Raw genomic sequence first — 16,998 nt, 5'->3', positions numbered from 1 at the left:
TCATTTTGAAGATACTTGAAAAGATACAAAATGAGATTGCACAGCATAGCCCAGGCGTTGACACTTCCATTTCAACCATGTTGGGCAATGTTGGGGTTGCACTTGATTTTGAAGATATCAAAGAGGAGAATGTCAATGAGATAGAGTTTGGATCGAGATTGGATGACTTAGGGAAGGTAGCTGTTAGGAAGAAGCATTTGGGCACCCTTGCCTCCCTCAGTGCCTTTATCGAATATGTGAAAGACAATGAGAATGATCATGAGAAGACACTGTAAGTGGCGAACAAGATGATGAATTTAGCTGAGCTCAAGATAAAGCGCACGCCTTGCCCTCCCATTAAGGAAGTCAATGACAGCTAGCCAAGTTCATTGCCTTGGCTAAGAAGATGAAAGAAAAGGGTAGAATTATATTAGAGGATCATTTGATGTAAGCCCAAGTGGAAAATTCTCCTTTCTTCTTGGGTAGGATAGGTGTCTGATTCTGATTGGCAACCATTTTGGTGCCTTCTCATTGGTTGCCACTTTTCCTTTTTTTCGTTGGTCCATCAATGAGGAGGTGTCTTCTCATTGGCTGATGGGGTGGAAACTCTAATTAGGGTTTTTGGGATTTGATATGGATCATTGATTTTGCCTCTTAATCTCTACCGTTGGTTGTATTTTTGGCCCTTATATAAGGCCATTTGCTCTCATTTGTAAAGGTTTAAGAAAATTGTGGCTTAGATAATAGCAAAATTGCTTCTCTCATCATTGTTGTGTCTTTTATGTTGATTAAGAACACTTGGTGTTATTGCATGGTTTCTACTACCAATGGTTGAAAAAAATTGTTGCTTAAGATAATACCAAAATTGCTTCTCTTATCATTGTTGTGTCTTGCATGGTGATTAAGAACACTTGGTGTTATTGCATGGTTTTTACTTCCAATAGTTAAAGTTAAATTCCATTGAAGTTGTTAAAGTAGATTTTATTTCAAGAAAGTTGTTAAGCAAGAGTAAGCATAGATGGATAGATGTATGGTGATATTAGTGGATGTTTGATAAGGATCCATAAACTAGGTCACTAGCATCCTAGCGGCTTGTTAGGAAGCCTTGCATGGTAATCTAGTTTTTTTTCCCTTGAATCATTGCCACTAGTAAGCTTTCATTAGATTTGATCCCTGTCGATTTGCTAATCTTTCCATTCATAGGAGTAGAAGTAAAGCAACAGGTAGTTCAGTAGTTGGAATTCATTCAAGAAGAAAGTTAGAAAGCTAGGAGCGTTATTGGCACACGTACCCTCCATCTTCACCATCAACATCATTTGGCGCTAGTATACATTGCAATGATAGATTTCATCACTATCACAATAGAAGTCCAATATCCTTCAAAGAACAACATAAGTCCGCCTACATGATTAACCAATAAATCACATTTTTATAACTGAGTTAGTATCCACATGTGTAAGGAACCTTGGAGTTTTTCTCATGTTCTTCATTAGTATTTACTTTTCAAGAGAGGGATTGAGTGTTTGGTATTCTATATCAAATATTCAATTGCCATATGTTATGTAGTGGTACAAAACTGACATCAACACCAGTTTGACTAAAGAAACTATTATACGGATTATTTGGAAAACCGCTAGAATCCACCATAATTCACTGTGACAATCAAAGCTACTTTAGACTTTCAGTTAATCCATTTTTTCATAATAGGTCTAAACATATAGAGATTCCTTACCACTATATAGGTATGTGGTGGACAGAGATGTTATCAAACTGAAGTACATTAACATTGAAGAAGAAAAGACAAACATATTCACCAAACCTCTTGTGAGGTTGAAATTGGAATACTTCAAGAACAAACTTGGTATACTTAAACTGTAATTCAATATTATGTAAATTGTTATTGAATATTTAATAAAATCACTATTGCAATATTGTGGATATCTTGTGGCAAGAAAGGTGACGATCTTTCATGCGGGTGAGGTCATTAATGTAAGGTGACAATCTTAACAATGGTTTGACCTATCGTCATGTGTCTCTAAATTGTTGAAATACATGATGATAGATGAATCAAGATTGACTACATTGGATTAAAAGCTCAGAATGTCTTTGATGTCTTGATACGGTTTTTATCACTGGATTTAGTTCCGAATCAAATAGGAATAGTGATAAAGATTTAGATGAGTGCATGACTAGGTAGTATGCCTTCAATCTTCTTTCTTCTAAGAGGGAGTGTTAAGAATATAGCTTCATTCAGATTGAAGCATTCTTATCATTAATAGGAATTCAATATATTGATGAATATATATATTTGTGACAACGACACATACAAATATATATATATATACACACTCTATTGTTATATATATTCATACATATGTATAATTCTATATACTATTGTTAAATCACAAAATATTTATATATATTTGAAATGTCAAGTATCGATTGATTCATATTTAAGCAATATCTTGAATCGTCTTAACTATCATTAGTTACTATAAGCTTGATACTCCCAGTCGAACATATAAGGGAGTCACGATCATGAATGACTGTAACTCCTCGTGGCAATTGCCATGGGGGAGTCACAGCCCTTCATGATCGTGACCCCCATATCTCATATTTATATGACCGATGACTGTTGTAATCAATTAATCAATTACAAAGGCATTGCATTGTTATAGTAGTCATCACAATAGCATATTGAACATTCAATCTTGCATTTCAAAGATATCAAGAAACATCAAAGAGCATATATTCATAACTAGTTTTCAGTTTTGAACAAGACAAGTCAGATTATTTTCTAGAAAAGATCTTCATACAAGATCAAACTTAAGTCTTCTCCATGTGGAAACTTTATAGTCCTTCTGCTAAAGAAAAATGCAACATGGTGCCTTTGCAACAACTATTGTTGTCTCAACGAGATCACAATGAAAAATTGGGTTCCCTTGTTGATGGTCAATCCTTGGATCAACTTTGTTGTGCACAATACTCTAGCAATACCAGCCCCAAGTTGTTAATATAGCACTTGATGCTATTGCATACTAAAGACATTTGTAAAACAATATTCAAAACCAAGGAGGACTAGACAAATGACTGGTAATGCTTTTTAGCTTAATCAATGCACCAACATTCATGCACTGTATGAAATGACATCTTGCACCCCTTCATTGACTCCTTGATTATTGATATTGATGATATCATCATCTTTAGTATGACATAAGAGGAACACATGAAGCGTATTTTGCACATCTTGGACATTCCATGATGACACAATTTATGGGCATACTTCATTAAGTTTATCATTTACACATTACAAATCCAATATTTGGAGTAACATTTCTTGTGTAGACATCCATTTAGATCCAAAGGAATTTAAGTTGATTGGAACTTGGCTAATTTCGTGCAACATCACTGAATTGTGAAATATTGTTAGACTCAAACTAAAGCAATAGATTTTTTCTTGCATTTTCATGTATATTAAATCACATCATGTACACCAAACTTATATTTGTTTGTATGTTTGTCTTGATGTTGCTTGGCATTCTACACCCTTTTGAAATTTGCACTAATGCATTTGATAGAGGACTCAATGTAGTACTCACACAAGATGACATTTGATTGATTACTATTCAAAAACATTCAATGACATCTAGTTCTACTCTACCTATAGCATATGATTGGATGATATTTTTTAAACCATTAAGATGTGGTCCCCATTTATTGATTTAGATCATAAGTCAATTCAATTTTGCCGCATAAAGCAAGCTAGAATGTGTGCCAAATGAAGTGGATGACAGTAGTAGAAATTTTAATTGGTGATCAAATAAATGTGATTGAAAGTCAATATAAAGAGGAAAAATGCAAAACAATGGTAAGTACCATGAATATTAAAAAAAGAAGAAGCTTATGTATGATAGAATGCTGATTGCAAGAAATCGGAGGAACACATAATTTTTCTTGTGGAGGTGACATGTGTGGGAATCTTTGTTGCATTGGTCTCAAAGAGCACAAATATTATGAGATGAACTTACCAAAATTTTTGTAAGCATTTTCCATAGCTTCTGTATCTTAGAAGGTTTTTTTCACTTGTTTTAACTAGCAACGTTACCATATGTTGTTCATAGAAGAGAGTATCTCAAGGCTATAATATTCAGGAGATAATGCATATGCTAGGGAGATTTATAGCTGATTTCTATATGGTCATTTTCTTTTTGTGTTGTTATGAACCTTATTTTTTCTATCATGGTGTTGATGTTATCATATGTTTCCCCAAAGCATGGTCGATCTCTGTTAGCAAACTACATCAAACAACTGATAGCCTCATTGAAACTCAAGACAGAAACCACATGAGGCCACTGGGCATCATCTAGGATTAATGGCTAGACTTGTTGGGCTTTCTTTGAATTTTATTGGTTCCATATACTCCATTGGTGGCTAATTTCTCAACATGATTGTGTATAAAATCCTTTTGTAAAATATTTTAATAATTCATTAACATGTTAGTAAATGTGGTAGAAACAAAACTCGCCTTCAATAGATCCAAATTTGAAAATGTTTTGGAGATGCCTTGTGACGTGATGGTTTATCACAAACATTTGGATCTGCATGACGTTTGCATATATATTTTTTATTCATTAGTTGAGTGTCAAATTGTTTGCATCACTTTAGAAGACAACCGCCACTGATCAAAACTAGGGCACTCAGGAGACAAAATAACCTTGAAAACCAAATGATAAGCTATGTAAGCAATGGTGGTTGTGAAGCGACATTGATGCTGCTTTATCTGAGGGTGACCCACCTGATTGGGGTGAGTGGATCTGTGAGAGTAAGATTTGAGGGGTTTTATAGACTTAGAATAGGAAGGTGAAGCTAATTGCCTTTTTGTGCCACACATCGTCCCAGGAAAGGAGTAGGTGATGAGATAATCAGATAGAGGATGCAAGGGGTGTTCAAGAGAGTGATCTTGTAGAGAGATGGCCTCTTGTAGATAAAGAGCGACACACCTTTGATCTATAAACTTGAAGGAGCAGAGAGACAAGGCAGTCAAAAGATTAATGGCTTCTCAGACTCCACCTCGTTGAGAGTACATATTCTATTGCATTTTGTCCAACTAGTGGTCAATCCCAACATATCCTGAGGGAATGCTGCCAATGATGAGAGGTCTATAAAGGATGGATAGTGATGCCATCTTGAGGCTCACAAAGTGCTTAATAGAGAAAGCAATCTTTTGGCAAAGACCCTCATGGGGGTTGTGGTATGAATGCACTGCTAATAAATATCTATTCTAATGCAACTGTCCATCTCTTTCCTAAGGGAGGGGAGATGGGTAGGGGTATCAAGAGAGTATTGAAACGAGGGGAGATAGTCAATATCAATCCCAATAGAACCCAGGAAGGCCCTAGCCCTAGCATACCAACAATGAGATTGATTGGATGGAATAGTCAAAGTTATAATAATGTACAAAATTTTACAATGAAAAATATACAACTCTACAATATGTATGAACTAGGGCATAGGACCTAGTAGTAGTTGAGCACTCTAACTTCACTCTTCTTGAAATTCTATGTGGAAAATTCAAATCACTCCCAATTTTCTTTAGTAGTTACTTGGCAAGTCCCCTGCTCATAACTAAGTTTTGAGGCCACACTATCAAATTTGACACCACATCAACGTGCTTTTTACTGAGGTGCCTTAAAATGCCTAAGAATGTAAGACCAAAGTTTGTTTTATTGGTGCACTAATGTAGCATCACATGATTGGTTGCTTTTTAGATCTAAGAAATATATTTTAGTCAATAATGGTTACTCATCATCAACTTTAAAGTCATAGGCAAAATCCCCCTTGTATTTCAAAACTTATATGATGATAATGCTGATTCAGAGGAAGATGGCTCAGACAATCCATATTTTGAGGAGGGTGGATGACAAACAGATAATGATGATGACACAAATTTTGTCTCTTAAGAGGAAAAAGGAAGGAAGCTAGGGAAGAATAAGAAGGAAAACAACCCTTGTTTAGTCTATCTCTAGTGAAAGTGATCAAAGCACAAGAGATTGACGGAAGACTCCATTCCTGCTATTGATAGAGAGGGCGGATCGTCTTTTCCCCAAGATCTAGAAAAGATTTACTTGAGCTAAGAAAAGAAAGACCTAATGATTTGTTAAATGTGGCTAGGAATGCTGGGGTGGACAATCTCAAATTGTAGAAGTTCTTCTCTCATAAGTTGAATGAAATAGACATCAAAATTCATGCTCTGAACAACAATTTTGAAAAATTTCAGCCTTAGGGTGTCTACTGGAAGGCAAAAATGTTGTGGTCTCCCTTCATAAGGTGGTCAATGATATTGAACATATCAAAAAGGACTTTGGTGACAGAATTTTCCACCTGAAAACCAACTACAAACGGATTAACAACAATCTGATTACCTTAGTCAATTTCAGCTGCAAAGTTATTAAGAGTAGTGCAGACAGTATTAAGGTAAAGACTGAGAAGTTCAAGAAAATGTGGGAAGCTAAAATGCAAACAAACACTTAAAGAGGATACAAAAGGATCCAGTACCCATATTAGAGCTCACCTCAAGAGAGCAGTTGAACAATCAAATGAAGACCTGAGGGATATGAAAAAGCTTTCTGTGAACTTCTCAAGGCTTGACACTGAGGCCCTGAAGAGGCCGAATTAGCTCCTTTCACGCTTGTGGTTTTGTTTCTTTTTGCTTTGGTTTGGCTGGCTATGTTCTGATTGTTTTCTGGTGATTTTCTGATGGAAGCATTTTGTAAGTAGGGTGTTGGGTTCCTTCAAAACCTGTTTGACCCTTAATCAAAAAAGACAAAAATTGTTGTGAATATTTCTGGGCATTAAATCAACAAATGCTTTCACAACTTTAGGAACATGCTTAACTACTAGATTCCTCTCCCCTACAAACACCAAAAAATGTTCTGAAGAATCATTAAAATTGATCTTCCTCCCCAAAACTGAATTATTTTATAATTCATTATACAATTTACCATAGTGTAATAGATATCCTTCATACAAGATAGATTCATTCCTTTGGCACATTTAATTTGTTCTCCTCAGGAAAATGCCAGTAGTTGTTCAAAACTGATAAACGGTAATAACAAAAAGTTAAGAACGAGTTTCTGTAAATTAGGTTTGTTTTTGCCGAACAACAATCATAACAATTATTTTAAAATGTTGTAAAATTACCTTTTCTTCTGTTTTGTTTATTTTTATAAAATTAGATTGTTGGTTGTGGAGCGCTAGAGAGCAGACAATGGGTGTCCTTGCAACCTTGGTCCCTTGTGCATAAACTAGTGGAAGTTCAAAACAAACACCGAAAAAGTATTTTGAAAAATCCTTGAAGTTGTTTTCCCTTTTCAAAAAGAATAAAGTGATAACTTTTTTAAAAAAACAAACTCCAAAGAGGATGTCCTGTGTGGAAGCTAAATTGGTCCTTCAGACATTTTTAATAGTTCTTTAAACAATAGTAGCAATATATCAAAATAAGAATGAGTTCCTGTGAAATAGGCTTGTTTTGTCACAGCAAACATAATGGGTGCATTGTAGGGTTTTGGGCACCATTTAGGGTTTTTAAAACTGTTTTTTGTTTTGTTTTTGTTTTCGTATTTGTTTAATAAAACTGCACCTGCTGGTCATGATAGCACTTGGGAGTGCCTAGGGCATATCCCTGCAACCTGAGGTTTGCCTTGAGTATGCTCATGGAGTGATCTTCTTGCTACACTGGTAATAGGACTGATTGGATATGGACCAGGATCCTCAGTTGTCAAACTCAATAACTTAGTTACAAGTATATGGCGGATATAGCAATAAAATACAGGAAACCAACAACTCTCCTTTTTCCTTTTCAAATTCAAGGAAATGGATTGCCATTCGCAAGGTTGGCGACTTTTCTAGCTCATTTGATTACGATGCATGTGAATGTTTTATACTTCTATTTAAAGTTGCATAAATTTTGAATTGTTCACTTTAGTAGTATGATTCCTTCGTTCAGCTATGATTATGTTTTGGAATTTCATGGATTTGGTTGTTGATTTATTGTTGTAATCATTTCATATGTTGAAATTATTCCTTCGAAATTTTTCATTTATTATTTAGTCAAATATATTTATTTAAAAAATCTGTTGACCATATGCATCATGCAGGGAATGGGGTAGACGGTTTATGAACCTTTATCCTCAGTATACTACTTGGGACAATTATAAGGATCCTGACCGGCCACTTGTAATCGGTTATGTATCACCAGATTATTTCACACATTCTGTGTCATATTTCATAGAAGCACCTCTTGTATATCATGATAATAGCAAGTACACGGTGGTGGTTTACTCTGCAGTTGTCAAGGTAATATGTTTTGACTGTTTTGAACAGAACTTTTATATTTTGAAAAATTAGATGATTTCAATGTACATAACCAGTGTTAATGCCGTAACAAGTATAAAATACAGATGCAACCTGCTAGTTAACATGATTAAACTTAACTGTGTGATGTTCCCTAAAATTGTGATGACTGGACTTGTATTATTGTTTTCAAATTAAAGCATCATAATCAAGCACTACATAGCTGAGGTGATATAAGAGCTTCCAGATATTTCATTTGCTGTGAAATAATGCATAGAATAGAAGATGAATTTATATGGAATGTTGATAAAGAGATTTTCATTTGATATGGGGCGAATCTACCAAATCTGTTAGATTCAATACTTTAAAACTGCCAGGGCACATATGAAATCACAATGCAACAGAAGAAACCAGTGTGACACATTCATAATGTCTTATGACATGGTCAAATTCTCCTGTCAGTAGTGCAACTTCCACCCTTTCGCATCTGGTGGTTTGCCTTAGTGTAAATCAGTATTTATTTTTTTGGTATCTTTTTGATTAAGCCCTGTTTATTTAATGGAGTAAAACCATTTTTTGATTGCTTACCCAGGATTTTATTGGCATCATCTAGAAACCTATTTCCAAGCTGGTCATAAGGCAGTAGAATATTTTTCCGCATGTATTTAGGAATTTTGTGCTATCATGACCAAGTACATTCTGCTTTTACCATCAAAAGAAATGGGATAACTGATGATATCTTAGAATCAATGAAGTCTGCTAGTCTTGGGATTCCTATATCTTCCCAATTTTAGTCATTGCCTGAGATGGCCTGTGTCCTCTTAGGAGCAGGGAAAGGATTCTTCTTCCGTAGTTGCTATTGAGGACATAATACTTTCAAAGTTTGTCACTGTTTGAGTAATGGACATACTGCCTTCATCTTTGCCATTGATTTCAATGCTTTCTGTTTGGGAGGATGTAGTGTTGACTGTTATGAGTCAATTCAATTATATGAGAGTTCATGCTTGCTTAAGGTTTCCATTGCTCAACTTTTACTGAATTTTAACCTTCTTCTGAAGATCTTACTTGATGTTAGGGCACTGAGTACTCAGTTGATGTAATCTGCAGTGCATATAGCTGGATGGAAAGAAGTCTACCCAGTAAATACCAAGAAGGATTTAATTAAGCTTCCTGGTCAATTTTGAGTCAGCACGAAACCTTGTCTACATGTCTTTCTATTAAACATCCTTAGTTGTTCTACGGCATGCCTTTTTTGAGGAACTTAGTTGTGCCCATCCTTATTCTGGTCCCATGATTTTCATATTAATTATACTCTAGTAAAAACCTTACTGAAGGGCATAGTTTCTTGTGGTATCACTTGGGATCCTCATGATTCCTCTTTTATTTGCTTGTACTTCCCTGTAATTCTTCACACCACCCACGTTCCATATTCATGCCCTTGTGTTACTGGAAACTTGGGCAGACATTGTTTTTGAGTAGAAACAAAGTACTGATTGCTGTATTTAGCCCTCGTTGATGAGTGTTTTATGACCACACCAACACAGAATAAATTACCCAAAACCCTCTATCTTCTCTCAGGAAAAGACCCCTCATATTCTAAGATTGCAAAAAGATCATAGAGGTGACTCAAGGTTCCTACTTGTGAACTTCCGCCTTAATGTTGGATACAAGCTCATTTGATTTGATGTATGCTGGTAATCCAAGGGGACTTATGCTATTTATCAAATTTTCTATGTGGATTTAACAATGCAAGTGGTTGATCCTAATTCTAACAAGACCTCGAAATAAGCCTCAGAGAGAGGAAGGATTTAGAGATCCTATTCTAAATGTAGATTTCAAGAGAGAATGAATGTCTTTATGAACTCTTCTAGACTTAGTTTTGTAATCAACTTCCACCAAGCTAGTGCAATCTTCTAAGGTAGATAATAGAGATTCAAATCATTACGAACCGCACCAGCATCATCAATAGGCTGCATATCAATGAGTGAGCAATTATCAAAAGTATGTCAGATTCCATCTGAACACACAAAGCAATTTACAATCAGCAAACTACAAGTAGAAGTGAGTTTCACAAAGTTTCATCCAAGATTTCTTTCATTCAACAAATTACTTAAAGCAAATTCTAAACTATATATGAGAAATCAAAGAACCACACTACACTCCAAAGTCTTCACCAATTCACCCAACTTCAGTGATTTATTTTAATTTTGGCAGCATCAAAATGATAATTCTCCAAAGATTCCCTTTACAAATGAGAGGGGCAGGGTTTATATAGGAGACTTTAATGCAAAGGACAGCCAGGACTGATTCAAAACCAATGGGCAAGATCACCTCTAGAAAATCCTAATTAGGGTTGCTACAAACATTAAATGACATCCAATGACAATAAGACACCAATTTATGGGCTAGTGGGAAAATTACATTGCTTTGAAGTACATATCCACTTGAGCATGCGTTTCACATGTTTAAAAATAATTTGATTGTGTGAGGCTGGGTGGATGCCACCTCATTATTTAGCAATCTAGTTTTAGTATCTTGTCCTTCTTGTAGTAGTTGAATCCTTTGTATTTCTACCTTAATTGTTTGGGATTCTTGGTCATCTTCATCTCAAGGGCGATCTTTTACATCTTCAACTTGATCTTCTTGAACCCCTTATTATGCTTGGGTCCTTCATATGGATCTTGGATTTGTAGACTTAGTCACTTTCCTTGTACAACTTGTTCTTTGAATCCCATCTTAAAGTGTGAATCTTTTCCTTAAGTTTGAACTTGCTCTGAATCCTTAAGTCACCCTTTCAAATATTAGTCCTCATTGTCGTAGTGTTCTTCCTTCACAAGCTTTGATTTCCCTCCTTGATGTTGTGAAGTCACCAAACTAGTCCATCCACCCCTTCTGATCATCCTGATTCGATCATTTCACATGCCTCAATCCTGCAAAGGAAAACATTTTAAATCAAAGTAATGATTGGAACACAAGAACAAATTAATATATTTTTGATGAATGCTTCTTTAAAGAACAATATTCTAATCAACTGAGTTTGCATTTGAATGTAATCCTGAATCAATGATTTGAAACTTGGCCTCTGATCTGGAAATACATTCCTTGCTGATGTTTTCTCTTAATTTCTTGTATTCTGATTGTATTCGATAACAAGTTCACCCAAGTCTGAGAGTAATTCATTCTCTAATGATGTAATTGTGTCTTTTGATCCTTTTTTCTGCCCTTTAAATTCCCATCTGTGCTGGAAATCAGGGTTTGTTGATTGTTTCTGCATCTGTACCTCACATTAGTCGATTTCTCCTTGAAATTGTTTTTTATTTTTGCCAAGAAATTAGGCTAGCTCCTCCTGCCCTAGGCCAAACTGAATTAAGTCTGATTTTTAATCATCTCCTCTGCTTTTCAGATTCACAGCTTTCATGGCCTTGATTGAATCAATTTTTGGCTCCTTGGGTAGGTCATTGATTCTTTTCAATTTCTGATTAATTCTTCACAAGTCTGCCCCTTTCCTTGATGCTGATAACTGTTGATCTGATTCTTTCTTCTTGCTCTGTCTTTACTCCATCAGCCCTTAGTGATTTTCTTCAGTCTCCAAACTCAAATTGTTTCCTTTCTTTGTACTCAATTATTGTATCCAGTGGCAATTTAATATGGCTTAACCTCCGTTTTTGCAACTCCACAGTGAATGTGGGACTAAAATATGAGCCACTGGTGGAGATTCAGCCAGCATAGGGACTATTTCCTTTACATTTTCCTTTTTAGTCTCTGTCGTTAATGTGCCGGTGAAAAGCTGATTTGTACAGGGACATCTCGAGTTTTCATTTGTGCATCCAATTTTATCTTTAAAATTCCACACAGTCCATCAAGGGAAAATAGTCCCTTATTTTTCCTTGAATTCATCCTTGAACTTTTCCATATTGCTCAAGTGGAAAAATAACCTCCATAGGGACTCATTATCTGAACACGGTGGAAAATTGATTTCCATAGGGACTTTTTTTCTAGACATGATGGAAAATTGAGTACATTGTTAGAGTAAGTTGGTCCTATACTATTTGGCTGAAGAAGTTAGAGTAGGTTTTCTTTCTGTTTGTTTGAGTTTTGTTGCTTTGTCAAGCCTAGTAATTGATCTTCTTTAAGTATTTTGGCCTAAGATTGTTGAGAGGTTCAGTTTTCATTGTTAGTTTAGTTTTCTTTAGAGAGTCTGGTTGTAGATCCACTTTGAGCCATTTGAACCAAAAAGTTCTGTGGTTTAGTTGTTTAGGTTTTCCTGCTTTGTTTAATTTTGTGGAATCCCAATTTGTGAGGAAGGCGTTGTGTTGTTCCAACATGTTAAGGAACGATTTGAATTCTATGTTTCAAGTGCTTCAGAATCAGAGGTTGTTGACCTACCCTAACTTGTAGTTCACTAATTGCAAATTGCTTTGTGCGGTCAACTGGAAATTGATATTAGGTTAACTTCAGTTATTGCTTACTCACTGATATGCATCCTATTGATGCTGTTGGTGTGGTTAGTAATGATTTGAATCTAATGTCTACCCTAGAAGATTTGAAATTTAGTGTCAATAGTGTAAGTCTCCTTGGATTACCAGCATATCAAGCCAAACAAGCTCATATCCAACATTAAGTTGCAAGTAGGAACCTTGGAGTTGTATCTATTATCTTCTTGTAATCTTAGTATATGAGGGGCCTTTGCTCGAGAGGCTAGTGTGTTTTTGGCCACTTTATTATTTGTTGGTGTTGTCATAAAATACTCCTATTATGCTCAAATTAGGTGTAGAATCAATAATTTCTGTATATCTATAACAGTTTGACTTTCTAGATCTAGATATATGTTGAGAATGATGACAGTTCCAAGTTAGCTACACGCATGTCATTTTATATGGTATTCTGTTTACAATTTTTCTTTTGTATTTCAGATTTCTAGTCGTCATGAATGTTCTGGATTAAGAACTTGATGGGGACACAACCCAAGAACATAATGGAACCAACAGAAAAGGGAAATTATCTTAACTGAGAAAATAAGCTAGTACAAATAGTACAGAGAAAATAAACTTCAGAACATGCCCTAAGGGCTTACAATAGCATAAATCTGGAGAATATTTCTCCTTTTAGCACCTCCTCTCAAACTCCACTCCGAACTGCCTTTTACAATGCCAGAAATCTCCTTAAATAGACCCTAGAGGGTTAAGGACTAGAGTACATTCTAGAAAGTGCTAGTAGGCATCCACCGACGAAATAGAAGGTTCCGGAAGCTGCATTAGAAGTCGGTGCAAATCTAGAAGAATCCAGAAACGGTAACCGAACTTCCGGGAGGCATAACTTTTGAACCGTAGCTCCGATTGACGAACCGTTTACATTTTCGGAAAGCTCTCGAAGCGCTCTACAGCCCTATGGACAAGCTTCGCTCGTCCCCCATTTTTCGACCCTTTTCGAGGTCATTTAATGCCCCAAACCTGACTTTGAAGCATTCTTAGGTCTCCAAAACCCAAAAAACTGCAATAACTTTCAAACCGTGGGGCCTATTGACCTGATTCTTTTTCTGGAATGCTCTAAATCATGATTACATTCATCTGGCCAATTCACACCTTCTAGTTTACCGAAATGATGGCCCAAATACATGCTCCTATTTTTTCGGGACTTTCAAACGCACTGATAGTTGAACTATGAGAGTTGGAACCTTTATTTGAGCCAAATGGGTATCCAAAAATGTAAAGACATGAAACAGAAACTAAGTCTAAGTACATTTTTTTGGGTGACACAGGATTGCCCTTATACCTCTGGATGCTCCTGCATCAGAACTTTAGATCAAGATCTTTTCGTTATGCTTACAATTCCAGGACCATTGTCATTTTCGTTTGTTTTTCCCTTAGTTACCAGATTCGTGCTAGACAGGCTGGATCCAGATTCGGTCCAGACTCATGCTTGGATCCTTGAGGATCCGGGCAGGATCCTTGATTTTGCCTGTGGATCCATCAGGATCCACAGGCCTGGATCCTCAAGGATCCAAGCCACAGCCCGAGGATCCACAAGGATCATAATTTCATTTTGTAATTCAGTAAACCAATGTGAACATGTTGATTTTCTTTATAATCATAAAAAAAAATCAATTATCAAGTATACCATGGATCCTGATGGATCCACAGGCAGAATGAAGGATCCTGCCCGGATCCTCAAGGATCCAAGCCGCAGCCCGAGGATCCATAAGGATCATAATTTCATTTTGTAATTCAGTAAACCAATGTGAACATGTTGATTTTCTTTATAATCATAAAAAAAAATCAATTATCAAGTATACTAGATTTGTAGATCCATACTAGAATCATGGATTCATTCTATGAAATGATTTAGTTTTAGAATTATGTATATTTCTCTTATTTTTTAGTATATATATATATATATATATACACACACACACGCAAATCCTCCACCAATTATAATCGGGAAAAAAAAAAAATCCCAAATCCACGGATCCAATTCATGTGCCCGAATTGGATCTGTTTCACGAATTGGCAACTAAGGTTTTTCCTAAAAAATGTATTAAAACATGTTCTCTTTTTTTACTTGTATACTTAAATTGGTTGATTTTTTTCTTTTCAATATTGTTGGAATGGTTATAACTTCACTTTGTGCGACAGTTTGATAATTTTGAATAACAATTATTTTGACAGGCAGATGCAAAAACAAATAAATTTAAGGATAGAGTATTGAGGAAAGGAGGCTTGTGGCGAGATGTATATGGAATTGATGAGAAGAAGCTAGCTACCATTATTAGAGAAGACAAAGTTGATATTTTGGTGGAGCTGACTGGTCATACAGCTAATAATAGATTGGGGATGATGGCTTGCAGGCCTGCACCAGTACAGGTGCGGGGTCATTTTTTCTGACATTTTGAATGGATTGAATCTTAACTGATTTTTAATGTCCTGCTCCAGTATTGGTGGTATTTTGATTTTTCTAACTGATGTAGAATATATGTCCAACTTTGCCAACTTTGATTTTTAATAGATTATCCATAAAGAGATTTAGAGTTTGACAAATGCATGAACTCATATTTTGCTCCTTTTCTTAAAATTATATTTTTATCAAATATTGGAAACCAGAAGATTATTTATGCTGATAGGCTAAGGTTAAATTTTGTTGTGCTACGTTTGAGTTGGTTTCTGAAATTTTCTATTGAATGATTTCTATCTGAGTAATATTTAATTCAATGATGTCCATGCAGGCCACATGGATTGGGTATCCCAATACAACGGGTCTGCCTACCATTGATTTTCGATTTACAGATTCATTGGCTGACCCCCCCAATTCAAAACAGAAGTCAGTGAAGTTTGTATCTTGTTTTCATTCATTTCTCATGTTGGTTTTTGATTCAATTGCAAATAGAAATATATCTCTGTTTACAAGGGCAAATAGTTTTTTCTGAAATATTTGTTATTTTTATATGGATAAGAATTATCTTTGTTTGAACTTGCAGATACATATAAATCATGCTGTATGCATATTTGGCTACAGCTTCTTTATCAAATTTCACGGTTACCTATTCTCAGATATCCCTGTTTGCAGGCATGTTGAAGAGCTTATCAGGTTGCCTGGTTGTTTCCTCTGTTATACACCATCTCCAGAAGCAGGGCCAGTTGTACAAACACCAGCTCTGTCGAATGGATTCATCACTTTTGGAAGCTTTAACAACCTCGCAAAGGCAAGATCATTTTCTTAAAGCACTTAACGCCTGAAATCCACTTGCTTTCAAAAAAATTCTACCAGGGAATGATTTTGAATAATGTGTCATTATGGAAAATTTATGATGTTTGAAGTGTAGTTGCTTTTAAACTTGAAACATGGCTAGATGTTGACAATCATTAGTTAGTTGTGGGAGAATTATTTGGGCTACAATAATTTAGATCGACTGTAGCTTAATATTTATTGTGAAGATATTGGTGAAATATAGTTGAAAAGATTAAAAGTGTCTTTAACATTTATAATCTAGGATTTTGATGCACAATTAGGTGTATTCCTATAAGACGACCATAGTTACCACTTTATATTCAGTTCTTGAGTTAATCTTTATTTCTTGAAGAATCAATAGCGTTGGACCCTCTGGATGTTCTATTAAGTGTATCCCTCTAAGATGGCAAGAGTTTTACTGTATTTTCAATCTCTTGAAGAATTAATAGTCTTGGAGGCAATTGATAATAGTTTTGAAACTTCATATCTCTTTGAACTATGATTTACAGAAAAATAAAGATTGCATATTCATCTTGTTTTTTCCAGATAACACCGCGGGTTCTACGTGTTTGGGCAAAAATCTTATGTGCAATTCCTACATCAAGACTGGTTGTTAAGTGCAAGCCTTTTTGCTGTGATAGTGTAAGGGCAAGGTTTCTTTCAACCTTGGAAGAACTTGGGTTGGAGTCCTTGCGTGTTGATCTTTTACCTTTGATTTTGCTTAACCATGACCACATGCAAGCATATTCATTGATGGATATAAGGTGAGAGTTCTTCGCTTATTTTGAATTTTATTAATGGGATATATGCTCCATAATTGTTTTCATTTTTAGCAGAAGTGCAATCTTGTGACATTTATTTTTATGTGTTTCTTGTTCAAGGTATACAAATGTGACTGCTCTGTCCTAAGTGATGCTAAATGAAATATATCTTTCTTTAGCTTAC

General features: G+C 35.5%; 1 protein-coding gene across 5 annotated transcripts in view; it reads left to right on the top strand.

Moving 5' to 3' along the window:
• SPY (Tetratricopeptide repeat (TPR)-like superfamily protein) overlaps positions 1-16,998 on the top strand; it is a 97,176-nt gene that overhangs the window by 77,400 nt on the left and 2,778 nt on the right. For all 5 annotated transcript variants that reach the window (XM_089811832.1, XM_089811833.1, XM_089811831.1 and 2 more), the window contains exons 12-16: positions 8,136-8,334; positions 14,997-15,191; positions 15,551-15,645; positions 15,892-16,027; positions 16,600-16,817. In XM_089811832.1, coding sequence (XP_089667958.1) covers positions 8,136-8,334; positions 14,997-15,191; positions 15,551-15,645; positions 15,892-16,027; positions 16,600-16,817 — 843 coding nt within the window. The remainder of the gene's footprint in view (positions 1-8,135; positions 8,335-14,996; positions 15,192-15,550; positions 15,646-15,891; positions 16,028-16,599; positions 16,818-16,998) is intronic.

Source organism: Cupressus sempervirens, chromosome 11 (assembly GCF_028749045.1).
Source record: "Cupressus sempervirens isolate cs-2001-9-10 chromosome 11, ASM2874904v1, whole genome shotgun sequence".
Classification (NCBI taxonomy): Eukaryota; Viridiplantae; Streptophyta; class Pinopsida; order Cupressales; family Cupressaceae; genus Cupressus; species Cupressus sempervirens.
Note: the sequence above shows the minus strand (reverse complement) of the source record. Positions and strands in the feature narration are given on the sequence as shown.